This window comes from Chiloscyllium punctatum, chromosome 10, assembly GCF_047496795.1.
Source record: "Chiloscyllium punctatum isolate Juve2018m chromosome 10, sChiPun1.3, whole genome shotgun sequence".
In the NCBI taxonomy this organism is placed as follows: Eukaryota; Metazoa; Chordata; class Chondrichthyes; order Orectolobiformes; family Hemiscylliidae; genus Chiloscyllium; species Chiloscyllium punctatum.
This window is the reverse complement of record NC_092748.1, coordinates 118,814,428-118,832,463: the sequence shown is the minus strand read 5'-3', so window position 1 is coordinate 118,832,463 and position 18,036 is coordinate 118,814,428. Positions and strand designations below refer to the sequence as shown.

The 18,036-nt window shown below is 43.8% G+C and overlaps 1 protein-coding gene across 4 annotated transcripts in view; it reads left to right on the top strand.

Moving 5' to 3' along the window:
* The first annotated feature begins 1,045 nt into the window (after positions 1-1,045).
* LOC140482502 (uncharacterized) overlaps positions 1,046-18,036 on the top strand; it is a 73,967-nt gene continuing 56,976 nt past the window's right edge. The window contains exons 1-6 of one of the 4 annotated variants that reach the window (XM_072580047.1): positions 1,056-1,172; positions 11,259-11,346; positions 13,515-13,642; positions 13,809-13,915; positions 14,453-14,578; positions 15,943-16,046. In XM_072580047.1, the coding sequence (XP_072436148.1) occupies positions 13,591-13,642; positions 13,809-13,915; positions 14,453-14,578; positions 15,943-16,046 (389 nt within the window). In that variant the 5' untranslated portion in view covers positions 1,056-1,172; positions 11,259-11,346; positions 13,515-13,590. Of the gene's footprint in view, positions 1,173-11,258; positions 11,347-13,506; positions 13,643-13,808; positions 13,916-14,452; positions 14,579-15,942; positions 16,047-18,036 lie in introns of those variants that run through there. The other 3 variants (XM_072580046.1, XM_072580048.1, XM_072580045.1) reach the window with 3 other exon arrangements.

The window sequence follows — 18,036 nt, the reverse complement described above, 5'->3', positions numbered from 1 at the left end:
TCCATATTGTGATCCGGCAGCCATCTTGTGTGTCAAGTGGCCAACATTATGGTTCAGTGGCCATCATGTGTGTTCATGTGTCTAGTGTCACCCTGCCCCACTTCAAGCCCTTCATCAGGAATGTGGAAGGGGAAGGGGGATGAGAGATAAATAGGAGGTGGGGCTGGGGGGAATGTAGCTGGGAAGGCAATAGGTAGATGCAGGTGGGGAGGGTGATGGTGATAGGTCAGAGAGGAGGGTAGAGCAGATGGGTGGGAAGGATGTTGGACAGATAGGGGAGTTCAAGAGGGCGGTGCTGAGTTGGAGGGTTCGATCTGGGATGAGGTGGGGGAGGGGAGGTGAGGAAACTAGTGAAGTTGATGTTGATTCCGTGTGGTTGGAAGGTCCCAAGGTAGAAGATGAGATGTTCTTCCTCCAGATGTCTGGTGGCTTGGATTTAGTGGTGGAGGAGGCCCACAGATAATGGGAGATGGAGTTAAAGTGGTCTCTGACTCTCCAGCATCTGCAGCCCTCACTTTCCCTGAATTGCTATAATCTCACTGCGAAGCCTCTTTCAAGGATGCCCACCTTGAAGAAGTTCTCCTCTTCCATCCACAAGGAACCCAGAGAGTCTCTCTTCCACTGCAACCACCAGATCATCTCCTCCATCTATCGCCTTCCCACCTACCTTCCCCAGCCCCTCCCCCACCCCCAATTTATCTCTCATCCTCCTTCCCCTCCACATTTTTGATGAACAGCTTATGTTCGAAATGTTGACACTCCTGCTCCTCAGATGCTGCCTGACCTGCTGTGCTTTTCCAGCACCACCCTTTTCAACTCTGACTCTCCAACATCTGCAGTCCTCACTTTCTCACTGCTGTAGAAGGGAAACTGGGGTGAAAGTAGGTCAGGCGTGATTTCGCTGATACCCATGGTTTCTCACTCGCCTCTTGGTGGGAGCATGAAGGAGCGTCTCAGTGGTTATTGATGGGGCCTGACATGCAGACAGGCGACGTGGGCTGGCAAGGGTTAATAGGCTCTGGGCGGTGCTCTGTTAACTTGGAACACTTCCTGTCTCTGTGCAACAAGTTCTGCAGACATACAAGAGCAGTCAGCAACACTTGATAGGAATGCCGAGCAGAAAACTGTCGCTTTGAGCAAAACCCACATCGCTGCCCCAGCACAGGGGGAAGGTAGGAAGCTGTGTCTGTGTTGGGACACAACTAGATGAGGAGATGTTATGTCTACTATCTGCAAGTATACATGGCAAAGGGTCACTCACATGAGAGAATTCATGGAAAAGTCAAACTGTAGCACAGACAGAGAGAGAGACTGACAGAAAATCAATCGCAGACAAACAAAGAGAGTCAGACAATTGACTACGGACAGGAAGACAGTAAAATAGGCAAAATCCACTAGAGACAGACACAGGAAGCTGGACACTAAATCACGATCAGGCAGCTAGCCAATGAGAAAAGTGGCAGGCAGACACCATAGCAGTCTACAATCTATCAGAGAGAGATTACCAGACAGAGAGAGAGGAATAATTAAACAGAGCAACACACAGCCGGACAATCAAACAGAGATTCAGACAGACAATCACAAAGTCAGCTCTACCAACAGAGCAGCTATCAGACAGATGCAGAGAACCAGAGAGAGAATCAGACTCAGTATTTGATCTTGAGTACTTTTTCCTGGCCTTACCAGCTCACTAATAGAGTCAGGATGGCGTTAGTAAAGGAATTCTCAAAGTTTTTTATAAATTTGATCATGGGACATGCGTGTTGCTGACTGGCCAGCATTTATTGCCCGTCCCTAGTTGCCCCTTGAGAAGGTAGGACTGAGCTGTCTTCTTGAATCACTGCAGTCCATGTGTCGTGTGTAAACACAGAATGCCCATTCAGTGGGAATTCCAGGATTTTGACCCAGTGACAGTGAAGGAATGGTGATATATTCATAGAATCATAACATCATAAAGTATACAAGAGGTCATTCGGCCCATCGAGCCCAACATAAACTATTCTCAATCTACACCAGTCCCACTTCTTGCAATAAGCCCATAGCTTTGAATATTATAACATTTCAGGTGCTCATCAGGTACTTTTTAAAGGTTATGAGGTTTCCCGCCTTAACGACCCTCCCAGGCAGTGCGTCCCAGAAATGTTCCCTCCCCAGGTGAAAAAATAGACCCTTAAATCCTCGCTAAACCTCCTGCCTTTCATCTTCAAATTGTGCCCCATGTTGTTGACTTTTCAACTAGAGAGAGAAACTGCTTCCTATCCCCCTGTCCCTCCCCTCATGATCTAGTAACCCTCTATAATGTCCTCCATCAACCTTCTCTGCTCCAAAGAAAACATTCCGAGCTTATCCAGCCTCTCTCCATCGCTGAAATGCTCCATCCCAGGGAACATCCTGGTGAATCTCCCTCTGCACCCCCTCCAGTACAATCACATCCTTCCTATAGTGTGGGCACCAGAACTACACACAGTACTCCAGCTGTGGCCTAACTAAAGCTCTTTATACTTCGACATCACCTCCCTGCTCTTATAATCAATGCCTTCACTGAAGAAGGCAAACATCCCATTTACTTTCTTATCCTGCCCCATCCTCAAGAATCCCTAAACAATCACCACAAGACCCCTCTGTTCCTCTGAGTTTCCTCATGTCCTGCCATTCCATATTTCCGAGTCAGGATGGTGAGTGGCTTGGAGGGGAGCTTATAGGGGGTGGTGTTCCCATGTATCTGCTGCCCTTGTCCTTCTAGATGGAAGTGGTTGTGGGTTTTGAAGGTACTGTCTGAGGGTCTTTGGTGAGTTTCTACAGTGCATCTTGTAGATGGTACACACTGCTGTTACTGAGTGTGGGTGGTGGAGGGAGTGGATGCTTGTGGGGATGTGGTAGTAAACAGGCCTGAAGCTGCTGTACAATGCAATACCTTGTAAAGCAGTTAATGCTGTAATGTAGGAAATGCAGCTGCCAATTAGTGCACAGCAAAGTCTCACAGACAGTATTCTGATAACGACTGGCTAATCTGTTTCAGTGATGTTGTTTGAGGGATGAACATTGACCCTGGACTGTAAAGACCACCTTTGCACTTCTTTGAGATGATGGCCTAGGGGAACCTTTTGTTCCCACTTAATGGGGCCTTGGTTAATCATCTCGTGAGAAAGTTGCCCCACCTTTGGTGCTGTAAATCTCAGATTGTGTCTGGGGTGTGAAATGAACCTCTGACCCTCTGACTCGGAGCTGAGAGTGCAACCACTCAGATTAGGGTGTTGGGTCAGAGGCGCCAGATTTAATACAACATTATTGAAACTACACTGTGTGTACAAACAGAAACCAGACAAACAGCACAACTCATTAATGTCACCGGCTATGTTATATCTGAGCTTCCCTCGGTTCACTTTTTCACATCCTCTACTATCTAGTTTCTCTTTAAACCATTTACCGTATCTTCCTCAATGCTCCCCTGGGACTAACGTACACATTCTCATCACACTCTGGATAAAGATGGTTCATCTGAGTTCCTGTTTGGACTCAGCAGTGACTGTCTTATCCTGGCAGGTCCCAGTTCTGGACTCCACTAAGATGGACACATTTTATCTGCCTCTGGCCTATCATTAACTTTCTCTCTCCCCACAAATGCTGTCAGACCTGCTGAGTTTCACCAGCAATTTCTGTTTTTGGTTCAGATCTCCAGCATCCTCAAATCTTTATTTTACTTTATTATCCTTTTATCTGTCAGATCACCTCTCAGTTTTCTCCTTACCTGAGGAAAGAGCTCTAGACTGTACAGATTTTGTTGAGAGGTATTAAGTCTGACAAGTACATAGGTTGATCCAATAATTATAAATCTTTGGTGTCTCCTCTTGTGCCTCTCAATGTTTTTACAATCTGAAGAGAGGACCTGTTACTCAGTGTCTGGTCAAATCATGTTCCACTAACATTTAAAATAACTTTTGATATCTATTCCTCCAGAAATGAAATGTTTCTGATTTTTCTCCGTCCTTATTAACCTGTGTCAGTACTTCTTGTGATTTGTGTATCTGTCATCAGAATCCCTCAATCCTATGCACACATTTATTTCCCAGGGATTTGTAACCTCCTAATTCTTCCAACCAAAACCTATCACCTCACACAGATCTATATTGAGCTGCAGTTGTCAATTTTGTGTCCTTTTTGCAAATGTGTTAATATATTATTCATACTGGAACAATAATTATTAATTATGTTAGTTGTTAGCACTGCTGCCTCACAGGAACAGGAAGTCAGATTTGATTCTAGCCTTGAGTGACTGTCTGTGTGGAGTTTGTACATTCTCCCTGTCTCCGGGTGCTCCAATTTCCTCCCACAGTTCAGAGATATGCAGGTTAGGGTGGATGCTAAGTTGCCTTGTAGTGTTCAGTGATGTGTAGGCTAGGTGGATTAGCCATAGGAAATATGGAGTCATGGGGTTTGAGCAGGATGCTCTTTGGAGTGTTGGTGCAGCGTCAATGGGCTGAACGGCCTCTATCTGCATTGTAGGGATTCGTTGACTCTATGATATTCTCACAGATGGAGAGGGTGCCTTACTTAAACAAGATGGATCTAGGGTCATAAATAAGGAAATCTCACCCCTGAATCAGATCCTGATCATTTATGCAGATGTGGGGAAGGGAGTAAATGGTTTGTGGGTTGTATTTTGCATGACCATCGCTCATGGAAGTAACTGCATGGACAAAAATTCAGCCTTTCAGGCAGATCAAGTTTTGGGAGTGGAGTGCCTGAACCTCTATTTCTGGGCTTTGGACCAATCAGGAGAATAGCTAAAATTATGAGGCTTCTTTGAAGAGGTATTCCAATTGGATACAGTCCTGAGGGAGCTTCAGGAGAGGTGATGTGTCATTTGGGAACAGAAAGCACCACTTTGGGAAGAGGTAAGGTACCCTTTGAGTTGTAAACGCAGGTACGAAGATGTGTAAGTTGGATTGACCCCTTGAAATTGTTAAAAGGAGCTGTCAAACTGTGGATCCATTTAAGTATACTTCTGTTAAATTACATTAACAATCTGTTGAACATTTATAAAAGACAGTGCTTGCTATATCACACTGTCTATCTGTTGACATAAGTCTAAGGGTTATCATGAAAAGATTAATGCTGCACAGGTTCCCTTAGAGGAATGAGAATGGTTGGAGGAACTATAGTGGGTCATGGGACTGGGAGGTAGGATAGCATGATTAGGCATGTCCCTCGAGTATGGAGAGTGTGTTGGGAGGTGAGGAACGATGAGGGAGAGGGCTATGTCACAATCATGGAATTCCCTCCTTAAGGGCATTATGGGTCTATCCACAGCACATGGACTGCAGCGGTTCAAGAAGGCAGCTCACCCCCACCTTCTCAAGGGGTAACTAGGGATGGGTAATAAATGCTGGGCCCACCCAGTGACACTCCCGTCCTATGAGTGTGTAAAAATAAGTGGACAGTTTTCTATTGCTGTGCTGTCTCTGAAATCTTTCCAGTGAATCTGTGTTTAACTGTAACAACAACCTGCCCCACTGTAATGAAAACAGGACATTCAGGGCATATTCCTTTTGGATTCACAGTGATAGGAATTTACTTGTTGCAAGAGTGCAAGTTCTGCCTTTGTGATAACTATATTCTCTGATTTAGCATCATAACAATCAACAAGATTCATATTGAAATCTATATCAGTATCTATATACCATTAAGCCACTCACCATCCTGACTTGGGAATATAGCGCTGTTTCTTTACTGTTGCTGGTCAAAATCAATTTCCACCTTATCCAGATGTGACTGCATTTTAAAAATTCTTTCATAAGGTCCGGGTATTGCTGGCTGTCCCTAAATGCGCTGGATAAGGTAGCAGTGAGCTGCCTTCTTGAACCAATGCCTTCCTTAGGTAGTTGGTGCACCCACAGTTCTGTTCGGGATGGAATTCCAGGATTTTGACCAGCAACAGTGAAGGGACAGCACTATATTTCCAAGTTAAGATGGTGAGTGGCTTAATGGTGGTGGTGAACTTGAAGGGGGTGGTGTTCCCATGTATCTGTTGCCCTTGTCCTTCCAGATGGAAGTGGTCAGTGATTTGGAAAGTGCTGGAATCTAAGAAGCTTTGGTGAATTTTGACAGTGCACACTGTAGGTGGTACACACTGCTGCTACTGAGTGTGGGTGGGGGAGGGAGGGGATGTTTGTGGATGTGGTGCCAATCAAGCGGCTGCCTTGTCCTGGATGGTGTCAAGCTTCCTGAGTGTTGTTGGAGCTGCCCCCATCCAGGGAAGTGGGGAGTAAAAACAATGACTGCAGATGCTGGAAACCAGATTCTGGATTAGTGGTGCTGGAAGAGCACAGCAGTTCAGGCAGCATCCAAGGAGCAGCGAAATCGACGTTTCGGGCAAAAGCCCTTCATCAGGAATATTCCATCACACTCTGGACTTGTGCCTTGTAGATGGTGGACAGGCTTTGGGGAGTCAGGAGGTGGTTTATTCTCCACAGTATTCCTCGCCTCTGACCTGCTCTTGTAGTTAATGTAATTAGTGTTGATATTGATAATGGGGAGTTCAGTGATGGGAATTCCATTGAATGTGAAGAGGAGTTGGTTCGATTCTCACATGTTGAAGATGGAGACCATAAGAAATTGGAAAAGGGGGGGCCATTCAACCCCTCAAGCCTACTCCATCCTTCAATAAAATCATGGCTTACCTGACATTCCCCATGTCAACATTTCTGCCCTTTCCCCGTAACCCTTGATTCCTCAACTGATCAAGAATCTCTCGATCTCAGCCTTAAATGTACAGAAGGACTCTACTCCCCACCGATCTTTGTGGCAAGGGGTTCAAAGACTCACAACCCTCTGAGAGAAGAAATTCCTGCTCATCTCAGCCTTAAATTGGGGTCCCTTTATTCTGAGACTGTGCCCTCTGGTCTAAGACTCTCCCATGAGGGTAAATATCCTCTCAGCATTTACACTGCCAATCCCTTAATAATCCAATATGTTTCAATGAGATCACCTCTCGTTGTTCTAAACTCCAGTGAGTAAGGTCCCAACCTGTTTAACCTTTTCTCATACAATAACCCCTCCATACCAGGAATCATCCCAATGAACTGCCTCCATAAAATGATAGCTTTCCTTAAGTGGGCCAAAACTGCTCACATTACTCCAGATGGGGTCTCATCAGCACCTTGTACAGTTGCAATTAGGATTTCCTTAATCTTATCCCCCAAACCCCTTTAAATATGGACCAACATCTCATTAGTTTTCCTGATTACCTGCTGCACCTGTGTGCTAGTTTTCTGTGTTTCACATATGAGTCAGCCCAGGTTTCTTTGTGTTTTTTGCAGTTTTTCTCCATTTAAATAATATTCTGTTCCTTTGTTCTCCATTCCAAAATGAACTATTTTGCATTTTCCCATATTTTCCCACCAACTTAATGTATCAATATCTCCCTGTAAAGTGTTTATATCCCCTTCGCAACTTGCCTTTCCACTATATTCTTGACATTTGCAAATTTGGCTACAGTAACTTTACTTTCTTTCTCCAAGTCATTAACTTATTTTAAACAGTTCAGCACTGATCCCTCTGGAACCCCACTGGTTACGGATCACCAACCTGAGAAAGATTCCCTTATCCCCTCTCACTTTTTCCTGCACAGAAGCCAATTCCCTATCTATGTCGATGCACTACCTCCCATACTGTGGGATTTTATCTTCTGACAGAACCTTTTGTGAGGTATTTTGTTGAACACCATCTAGACGTTCAAATACCGCATATTGACTGGTTGAGACTACCTCAATAAAACTCTAATAAATTAGTCAGACACAATTTCCCTTTCATCAAGGTTTGCTGACTCTGCTTGATTACCTTATGGTTTTCCAAATGTGCTGTTTATACTTTCTTAATACTTGATTCCAAAACCTTTACAACAATAGATGTTAGGCTACTTGGCCTAAAGTTACCCACTTTTTGCCTTCCTCCCTTTTTTAATAACAGTGTTCCAATCCCCTGGTAATTCTCCAGAATCCAATGATTTTCAGAAAATTACAACAAATGTATCCACTATTTCTGTAGCTACGTCTTCGAGAATCCCTAGATGCAGGCCACCAGGGCCAAGGGAACTAGTTACATTTAGTCCCAACAGTTAGTCAAATACTACTTCTCTAGTGATGGTGATGGTACTTAATTTTGCCCTGATGTTCTTTAGTGTTAATGGGATGTTCGAAGTATCATTGCCTTGCAGTTGTGTGCTATGAATGCTACCTGCCACTTGTCAGCATGAACCTGGATATTGTCCAAGTCTTCCTGCATTCGGACATGGACTGTTTCAGTATCTGAGGAATTGAGAAAGGTGCTGAAATTTGGGCCATCGTTTCAGTTGATCAATTTCAGAGTCACTGTTCATTCTGACAGTGATGCAGGACTGGATTGAAAATGTACAATTAATCTGCCTTTAAAAGAGAACATTCTAACCTGACATTCACTGAACAAAATCTGGAAGTTTAACTCTGTCACAATATCAATCTCATAACTAGAATTTCCTGTTTATAAGCTGTCAGTCTGTACTCTGAGTGAGAAAAGTGCAAAGTGTTCCAGGAATGAACATCACAGTGAAATATATCTCCATTTACACTGATTGCATGTCCACGTGATGCTTGTATTCCAGTGAACTTTCACCCTAAATACTGATCCCAGTAGGAACCATTGAAGTGAACTCATCTGCCCATCACTGAGCTTTAGTCAGTTTAGCTTGGAGACAATATCACAAAGACAATTAATTCTTCTTGAGATGGTTAATCTGACAGGGTCAACTGCAAACAATCTTCAGAATTATCTCTGTACAAACTCACAGTGGCTATGACGTGTTTATAGTATCAGTGAGATCTTGAACCATAGCCCAAACTGCCCTGTCAACTGGAGGTGGACAATCCCTTGGCCACTGAGAGAATAGGCAGCTTTGCCTGACAACCTCAACCATGTTTATTCCTCACCAAAAGTGACTACGTCACACAGATGATCAGGCCATTATCATATCATTGTGTGAGATGGTGCGGAGTCCAGATTGGCTGTCATGATTCCTAAATTAAAGCAATGATGACATTTTAAAAGTATTTGATTGTCTAGAAAGGGCCTTGAGACTTCCAGGGTTGTGAAGGGCACCAGAGAAATGAGGGTTTCCCCATTACTCTCTCACTGATGGCTTATCAACAGGGACATGGGCAGGGTTTGTATCAATGATTCAGATGTTTCTGATGGCTCATTGTATACCCATCACAGCAAACTGTTCCCTCCCTATTACTGGGGACAGAGGTTAGCAGCACAGCATTGACATGAGAAGGGAGAGTGATGTGTATATCACATTAGAAGTGAGGTACACCAAATAATCATTGACTCCATTTCCCTGTCCCCTTGAGAAACACACTTAAAGCTCAGTAAATCAGAAGAGCCCATGGAGTAGGGGCAGCATATTGAAATGGAGGAAATTGGGTGGCGGACAGGAAGCTGAAAAATGTGTTGCTGGAAAAGCGCAGCAGGTCAGGCAGCATCCAAGGAGCAGGACAATCGACGTTTTGGGCATAAGTCCTTCTTTATGGCGGACAGGAAACAGAGCATAGAGATAAATGGGTCATTTCCTGTCACAGGGATCAGTGCTAGGGCTTTAATTACTTACAATCTACATGAATGATTTGGATGAAAGGATTAATTATATCATTGCTAAATTTGCCCACGGCACAAAATCTGGTAGAAAATGCAGTGGTCATAAGGAGGTAAAGAGTATGAAAAGGCATATAGATATGTTAAATAATCAGATAAAATTTGTCAGGTGGAGTATATTGTGGGCAGAAGTGAATTTGTCACTTTGGCAGGAAGAATAGAACAGCAGGCTACTGTTTAAATGAACAGGCAATGTAGAACTCTGTCCTACAGAAGAATTTTGGTGTCCTGCTAGATGAATCACAACGTTAGTATGCAGGCGCAGCAAGTGATTAAGAAACAAATGGAATATTGGCATCGGTTGCAAGAGGACTGGAATAAAAACATGGAAAAGTTTTACTGCAACCATACAGGATGTTGGTGAGACTACTTTTAGAGTACTGCAATTAGATCAAAATACAGTGAAGATGGAGATACAGGATATCTATATCCTGATAGAAGTTTACAAGATTGTGAATGGCATGGATAGAGTGGAAAGTTTTCCCAGGGTGGAGGGGTCAGTTACTAAGGGACATAGGTTCAAGGTGGAAGTTTAAAAGAGATGAGCGAGGCAGGTTTTTTTTTAACGCAAAGTGTGGTGAGTGCCTGAAACGCACTGGCAGAGGAGATGGTGGAAGGAGACACAATAGCAGCATTCAAGAAACACCTGGACGGATACAGGAATAGGAAGGGAATAGAGAGATATGGGTCCTGTAATTGAAGACAGTTTTAGTGTGGAAGGGCAAAATGTGCCAGCGCACACTTGGAGGGCTGCAGGGCCTCTTCCTGTGCTGTATTGTTGTTTGTTCCTAATTAAAATAAATCAGAGAATTCTGGTGAAACTCAGCAGTCTGTCAGTGTATGTGGAGAAAGAAACAAAGTTAATGTTTTGAGTCCAGTATGACTCTTTGTCAGAACACGAAGCTCTGCAAAAATTATATTGGACTCAAAACATTAAGTTTGTTTCTCTCTCTCTTCCTGTTTTTCTTCAGTTGTTGTACTGATAGTTTCGGTGTCCTCTTTGAACAGGATAGATTTGTATTAGAAACTATTCAGAGAAGGTTCGCTCAACGTATTCCTATTAAGGAGTGGTTGAACACGTTGGATCCGACCCTACTGGAGAATGGGGTAATTCAAAAACATAATGATCCTGAGGGTGGATACTGGAGATGTTTCTGATTAGATTACTTACAGTGTGGAAACAGGCCCTTCGGCCCAACAAGTCCACACCGCCCCGCCGAAGCGTAACCCACCCATACCCCTACATCTACCCCTTACCTAACACTACGGGCAATTTAGCATGGCCAATTCACCTGACCTGCACATCTTTGGACTGTGGGAGAGAAACCGGAGCACCCGGAGGAAACCCACGCAGACACGGGCAGAACGTGCAAACTCCACACAGTCAGTCGCCTGAGGCGGGAATTGAACCCGGGTCTCTGGGGCTGTGAGGCAGCAGTGCTAACCACTGTGCCACCGCGCCGCCCCCGTGCATCAGACAAAAACTAGGGGATGCTGTTTAAGAATAAAAGGTCACATTCTAAAATAGAGATCTTAAAGCGATTGCTAATCTGTGTAATTCCTTTTCCCAGAAAGCGATGATGTGTTGCACCACCACTGTGAGCAGTTAGCAGTCACCCACATTACTGTGGCTCTCGAGTCACATGTAGGTTAGGCCAGGTAAGGATGGCAGTTTCCTTCCCTTAGAGATATTAATGAATCCAGCGACTTTTTACAACACTTGATGATAGTTTTCATGCTCGCTATCACTGAGATTAGCTTTCAATTAAATTAAATTAAATTTAAATCTCACCAACTGTATTATGTCAGGGAGTTAACCTGGGCCTCTCAACCATCTCACCATCCTGCTCTGTGAAGGAGGAAGGTCACGGGAAGGAGGGGTGGCTCAGTGATTACCACCAGGGACCTCGGTTCGATTCCACCCTCGGACAACTGTCTTGTGCAGAATTTGCACATTCTCCGTGTGTCTGCATGGGTTTCCTCCCACAGTCCAAAGATGTACATGTTAGAGTGAATTAACCATGGGAAATGAAGGGTTATAGGGATGGGGTAGGAGGATAGGTCTAGGTGGGATGCTCTTTGGAGGGCCAAATGGCCTGGTTCCACACTTTAGGGATTTTATGATTCCATATTTAGCCAAACTAGGGAAGTAGTGAAGTGATAATAGTGGGAAAAGTCAGCAATGGAGTCAGAGGGGAGGGAGAATAGCGTTTCCTCTCTGATACTAAGAATGTGGTGCTGGAAAAGCACAGCCAGTCAAGCAGCATCTGAGGAGCAGGAGAGCTGACGTTTCAGGCATAAACCCTTCACCAGGAACGTCAGGATGGCCCTTGGGATATTGCCTGACCGGCTGTGCTTTTCCAGCACCACACTCTTTGACTCTGATCTCCAGCATCTGCAGACCTCACTTTCTCCTACTTTCTTCTCTGAGAGGGGGGTGGAGTGTTTGAGAGCGTGGCAGGACTAGCGATGGCATCAGGGTCTATGACAATGGGGAGTGTGGAAATGAGTACGTAGTGGGGATGGTGCCGGGGTCAAACAATTGAAAGGAAAGAGCTCCCCAATTTGGGGTATACTGGCTAACATTCTCTATGCCATTGGCTGCAGCCCTGCATACATCTCTTCCCAGTATCTACATGGGATCAAGGACTCTGCCCCAAAAGCTCCTATGGAAGAGATGGACCTCCTTCTGTGGACATGGGGGAGTGTGGCCAAAGACAGAACATTTCCCGAGGTTATCAATTCCCATCTTCCCAGCAGGATAGACTGGAACACTGACTCAGAAAAGGGTTAGTGATTTCCTGTGCTGTCTACTTTGGGGTTCAGGCTGTCTGACTCTTAAAGGGAACTTTGTGCAGAATTGTCCCCACTCTTAAACTTGGTTTTGGGAGATTGTTGTTGGAGACAAACTGCCCCAGAGAAAGCAAGGGACTGGGTGATCCCATGACAATGTCGCCGGTTGCAGGGTCCCAGTACATACAATCATGGCTTACCTACCTGATTTGACCAAGTTCAGGAGAATGGCATTTAAGTCACAATGCTGTTAACAAGCTTGCATAGACACAATGGGAGGCATTGCTGAAAATGTATTGCTGGAAAAGCGCAGCAGGTCAGGCAGCATCCGAGGAGCAGGAGAATCGACGTTTTGGGCATAAGCCCTTCTTCAGGAAAGAAGGCTCATGCCCGAAACGTCGATTCATCTGCTCCTTGGATGCTGCCTGACCTACTGCGCTTTTCCAGCAACACATTTTTCAGCTCTGATCTCCAGCATCTGCAGTCCTCACTTTCTCCACAATGGGAGGCATTGCCTTCTTTTGCGCTGTAACACTTCAATGGTTCTGCAAATTGTACAATTGGCAACGTTCTGAACTCTGATGTTGGACGGGACTGGAGTTGTGAAGTGAGTTTTGTTTGCTTAGGTGTCAGGCGACAGACAGTAGGAAAGAAAAATGTCAAAACAACTGCGGATGCTGGAAATCTGAAACAAAAACAGAAATTGCTGGAAAATCTCAGCAGGTCTGGCAGCATCTATGGAGTGAAATCAGAGTTAACGTTTCAGGTTGAGTTACCCTTCTTCAGATAATTGGAAAGATTGGGGAGTGTTCAAAATTCTGAGGTAATTTGTTCACATGAATAAGGCGAAACTGATTGCACTGGCAGGAACATCAGTATTCAAAGGAACAGTATTCAGAAAACAAGTCCAGATTCAGGAGAATTTATTGACATGGCAAGTTTGGTTGATCTGTTGCATGTGGGATTCAGTGAGTTATTGAATGGCTACTGAAACTATCACATCTAAAGCTGTGAACCCTCACTATTATGAGCAGGAAGAGAAACCATTGTCACAATCAATCCTTCACTGTCGGTCACAGACATCACTTCAGAGCAGATCACTGCACCAGAATGGCAGGAGATACAGACCTCCAGCTTCTCAGGGTGATCAAAGACTTTCAAGGTACAATTTCATTCATATCATCTCCTCAACCTCCACCTCTGCACTGTCCGTGTTAAATCCTTCAACACGCTTTACACTTGCACTGTCCTCGTTAAATCCTCGAACACACTTTACCTCTATCTGTATGAGGTTTGTTAATTGTATTGGACCCTGTTCACTTTGACAGCTTCTATTGAAGAGCTTTGCAAAGATCAGGAGAGGAATGAACTTCCCATCACCGATGCCAACCCAATTCTCCACAGCCTGTGCACTAGACTTGAATACCTGTTACAGGTGAGGGATATGACTAACCAGTCCCCTTCCTTTAACCACATCATTTGTACAAGTTGTAATAAAGTTGAGGCCTGATTTCTGTGGCATACTTGTTACATGTGACTAACCAGAAAATAATGTATTTATGACTACTCTCTGCTTGTAAGTCAGCCAATCTTCTATCTATGCCAATATATTACCCACATGGGCCTTTAGTTTATACAATATACTTTGGATGAGTCACTCACTTACACTCTAGTTGGAAATCTAAGCAAGGTTTCTACAAGTTTCCCTTTACCCATGGTAAATATTACTCCAATAAATTGCTTCAACATGATTTCTCTTTCACAAAAACCATGTTGACTCTGCCCAATTATATTTTCCCTATGATAGCCGATTGGCCTGTAGTTTCCTGCTTTCAGCCTTCCTTCATTTTTGAATAAATAACATTTGATAAATGAAACTTTCAGATTGCTGTTACTACCTTAACATGTCAAATGCCAGCCTGGCCAGCAAATTGTGATGAGTGCATTTTGTTTCTTTTCTCCTCGTTACCAGTACGATCAGAAAGAGAAGAAGACGATTTTTGGGAGCCGGAAGGATTATTGGGATTATATCAATCTGTGTTTGAATAGTCACAAATGTGGAACAAATGCTGTGGAATTTATTAACCTCACATCACAGGTGTGTGGAATGAGTTTGATGTTTCCCATCTGTAAATATACCAATTTATTCATTAACACGGATATACAGAAAAGGAGAAGAGACTAATGTTATGGACCAGACCCTCTCAAATATTTTAAGAAGGTAGCCTCAAGCCTAATGTTTTCTTATTTTGAAGGGTAGATGTGAAGTGCATGTTCCAGACACAATGTGATGTTAAGCAAAGCAATTTACTTAAACACTATAGTTAAAACACAAACAAAAGAAAGAGGAATTTAGAATAACTTAACTATTGGAACACTTAACCGAATAGATACATTACCAATTACTAATGAACTGTTCTGGTATTGTAACATCCCATAAAAACACCCCTTGCCAAAAAGGCAAATTCAGACACAGATTCTCCAATCCACGAGGAAAAAGCATCAACAGAAGGTTCAGAGAGAATACCAGCTAGAATTCCATCACTGAAGCGTCCAACTGTTTCGTGCCCAAAGGCATCTGCTACTTCAAGCTGAAAAATCTCGAAAACCTGGTCTGGAAGAGCTGGCCACACCCAGGCTGCTTCCATTGTTTAAAAATAACCCAAGGCCTCACAATGTGTTCACTTAAGTCAACTTCAGTATCTCTGCTTTATAACCTCTCTTAAAAAAAAGGACAAAATAAAGTGACGACATTGTCACACCAAACCATTCATCACCCAGTCCCCATCCTAACATAGTAGAACCTGTCCATGTTATCATCTATCCACCCCTTACTCTCACCCTGCAGATCCTCAGAAATAATTTGGAGATGCCGGTGTTGGACTGGGGTGGACAAAGTTAAAAATCACACAACACCAGGTTATAGTCCAACAGGTTTAATCGGAAGCACTAGCTTTCAGAGCACTGCTCCTTCATCAGGTGGTTGTGGAGTATAAGATTGTAAGACACAGAATCTACAGCAAAACTTTTGCTATAAATTCTATGTCTTATGATATTATACTCCACAACCACCTGATGAAGGGGCAGCACTCCAAAAGCTAGTGCTTCCAGTTAAACCTGTTGGACTATAATTTGGTGTTGTGTGATTTTTAACTTTGTTCCTCAGAATAGTAGCAAAGAAAGGAAACAGCCAGTAAAAATTTCAGCAAAGTTACTTTCCATCCAAGTGGTAAAGCAGGAGACCCAGGTAACTTATCCCCACCAACCTACTGATAAATTCCAATTGTCTCCAATCATTTAAACAGAATGAGTTTTGCAGCACAGACCATAGAGGGAGACATTTACACGGTGCTGTTTGTGAGGAAACTGTGCACAGTAAATCTCGTAGCTTGTAACAGCACCTGTACCATCCTCAAGCAGCCGATAAAATCCCTAAGTGCTCTCTCTTTTTGTGACCTGCAGTTGACCTCACTGGGGAAGGGACGAGCTTTTATCCGATACTGTCTGGTCCAACAGAAACTGGCAGACTCCTTGCAGCTGTGCTTCCTCAATCAGCAACTAGTCAGGTAACATGAGGGTGAAGTTTACACACCAGGATGGGCGATGATGAGACTGAGGAGTCTGAGAGACATAGCATCAATTGAAAATAAAAGTTACCTTCCTTTATTCATGGAATGTACCGCACCTGATGTTAGTCAGATAACAAATCTTAGCTTACTCCACCATGTAGCAGTCAATTATCAGCTGTCTCTCTCTGACCCCCCAGTCATTCCTGTCACTATCTTTCTATCCTCACAGCCTGGATCCTTCTTGCTCTGTGTGTCTGTCTCAATCCCTTAATGAAACTGTCTCTCTAACTCCTGTTTGTCAAGTGCATTTATCACACGATCTGTAACTGGGCAGGATCTCTGTATACCCTTCCCCAGTTCTTCAGTCTGATTGATTCCTCTGTATCAGATCTGACGCACTGCTTTCTGTAAGAATAAGACTGTTTCTCCTGTTCTTTATTAACTCTGTCATTGAGGACATAATTAAACCATAAAGCTCTCTCTGTCTTGGATTTCTGCTCAATCACTGACGGAGGCACACCAGGCAGCAAGTTCAGCAAAGAAAAATGTAGAAAATAGCGGCAGGAGTAGGCCATTCAACCCCTAGAGCCCGTTCCATCTTGACCTTGAATAATCATCCAACTGAGTCCCCTGCTGTTACTTTCTCCACACACCCTTTGATCCATTTAGCCCTAAGAATAGCCGGGGCTATTTTCCCCTGGAGTGTTGGAAGCTAAAGGGTGGCCTGATAGAGATTTATAAAATCCTGAGGGGCATAAATTGGGTGAATAGACAAGGTCATCCCCAGGGCAAGGGAGTCCAAAACTAGAGGCCTTAGGGTGAGAGGGGAAAGATTTAAAAGGGACCTAAGGGGTAACTTTTTCACACAGAGGGTGGTGCTTGTATGGAATGAGCTGCCAAAGTGGTGGAGGCTGGTATAATTACAGCATTTAAAAGGCATCAGGATGGGTATATGAATTGGAAAGATATAGAGGGATTTCGGCCAAATGCTGGAAAATGGGACTAGATTAATTTAGGATATCTGGGCAGCATGGACAAGTTGAAATGAAGGATCTGTTTCTGTGCTGTACAACTCTATGACTTTGTGACACTATGACAGTCGGTGGGAGATTAAGGATGAGTGTCTCACCATTCTCAATGAGGTCTAAGTTGTCCTTTCAGTTCTATTCGATGGCATCCTTGGCAGTGTGTATGCAGTCATTTGGTACATTCCCTGTAATCATTTGCTCATGGGATCATTCCTCGTGAGCCTTAATTTTAAATTTAATCTCAACTGGATTCTGAGCAGCAACTTGGCAATTTTGTTCATGTTCAGGAGGATGGCCAATGGTTTACAGCCAGTTTCTATATTGAAACATAATCCTATGACATAATATGGGCATTTTTCGGATTAGAAAGATTAGAGAAATTGGCCTTATTCTCCTTGGAGCAGAGAAGATTAAGAGGTGGCCTTATTGAGATACAAAATGATGAACAGTATTGACAAGGTAAAGAGGATATCCTGTTCCCATGAGTTGGTATGTCAGTAATTGGAGGTCACACTTTCACAATTGTCAGCAAGAGAGCTTGGAAAGAGACAAAGATAAACTCCTTTATTCAGAGAGTTGTTAGGATGTGCAATGTACTGCATGAGTGATGGACGTTAATTCCAACGGAGGTTTCAAAAGTGAGCTGGATATATCTTTGAAAGTGATTAAAGTTACAGGGCTATGGAGGTTGGGTTTGAGGTAGCGCTAGCTGGGTAGCTCTTTCGGAAGCTGGTACAGGTATGATGGGTCAACTGGCCTCCTTCTGTGCTGTAAAATCCTGTGAATCTGTGCCCAAATTACTCCCAAAACTTCTTTCTCTATCGTGGGTTGCACTGTTCTGTCTGTGTTAAGTGATGTAGCGACACACTAGAATGGCCTCCACTTGCTGCCTTTCTCCGCTGAGACAGGATTTCCCCTGGTTCCATAGGCAATTCATCTGCTGTTTGATAAGTGTGGAT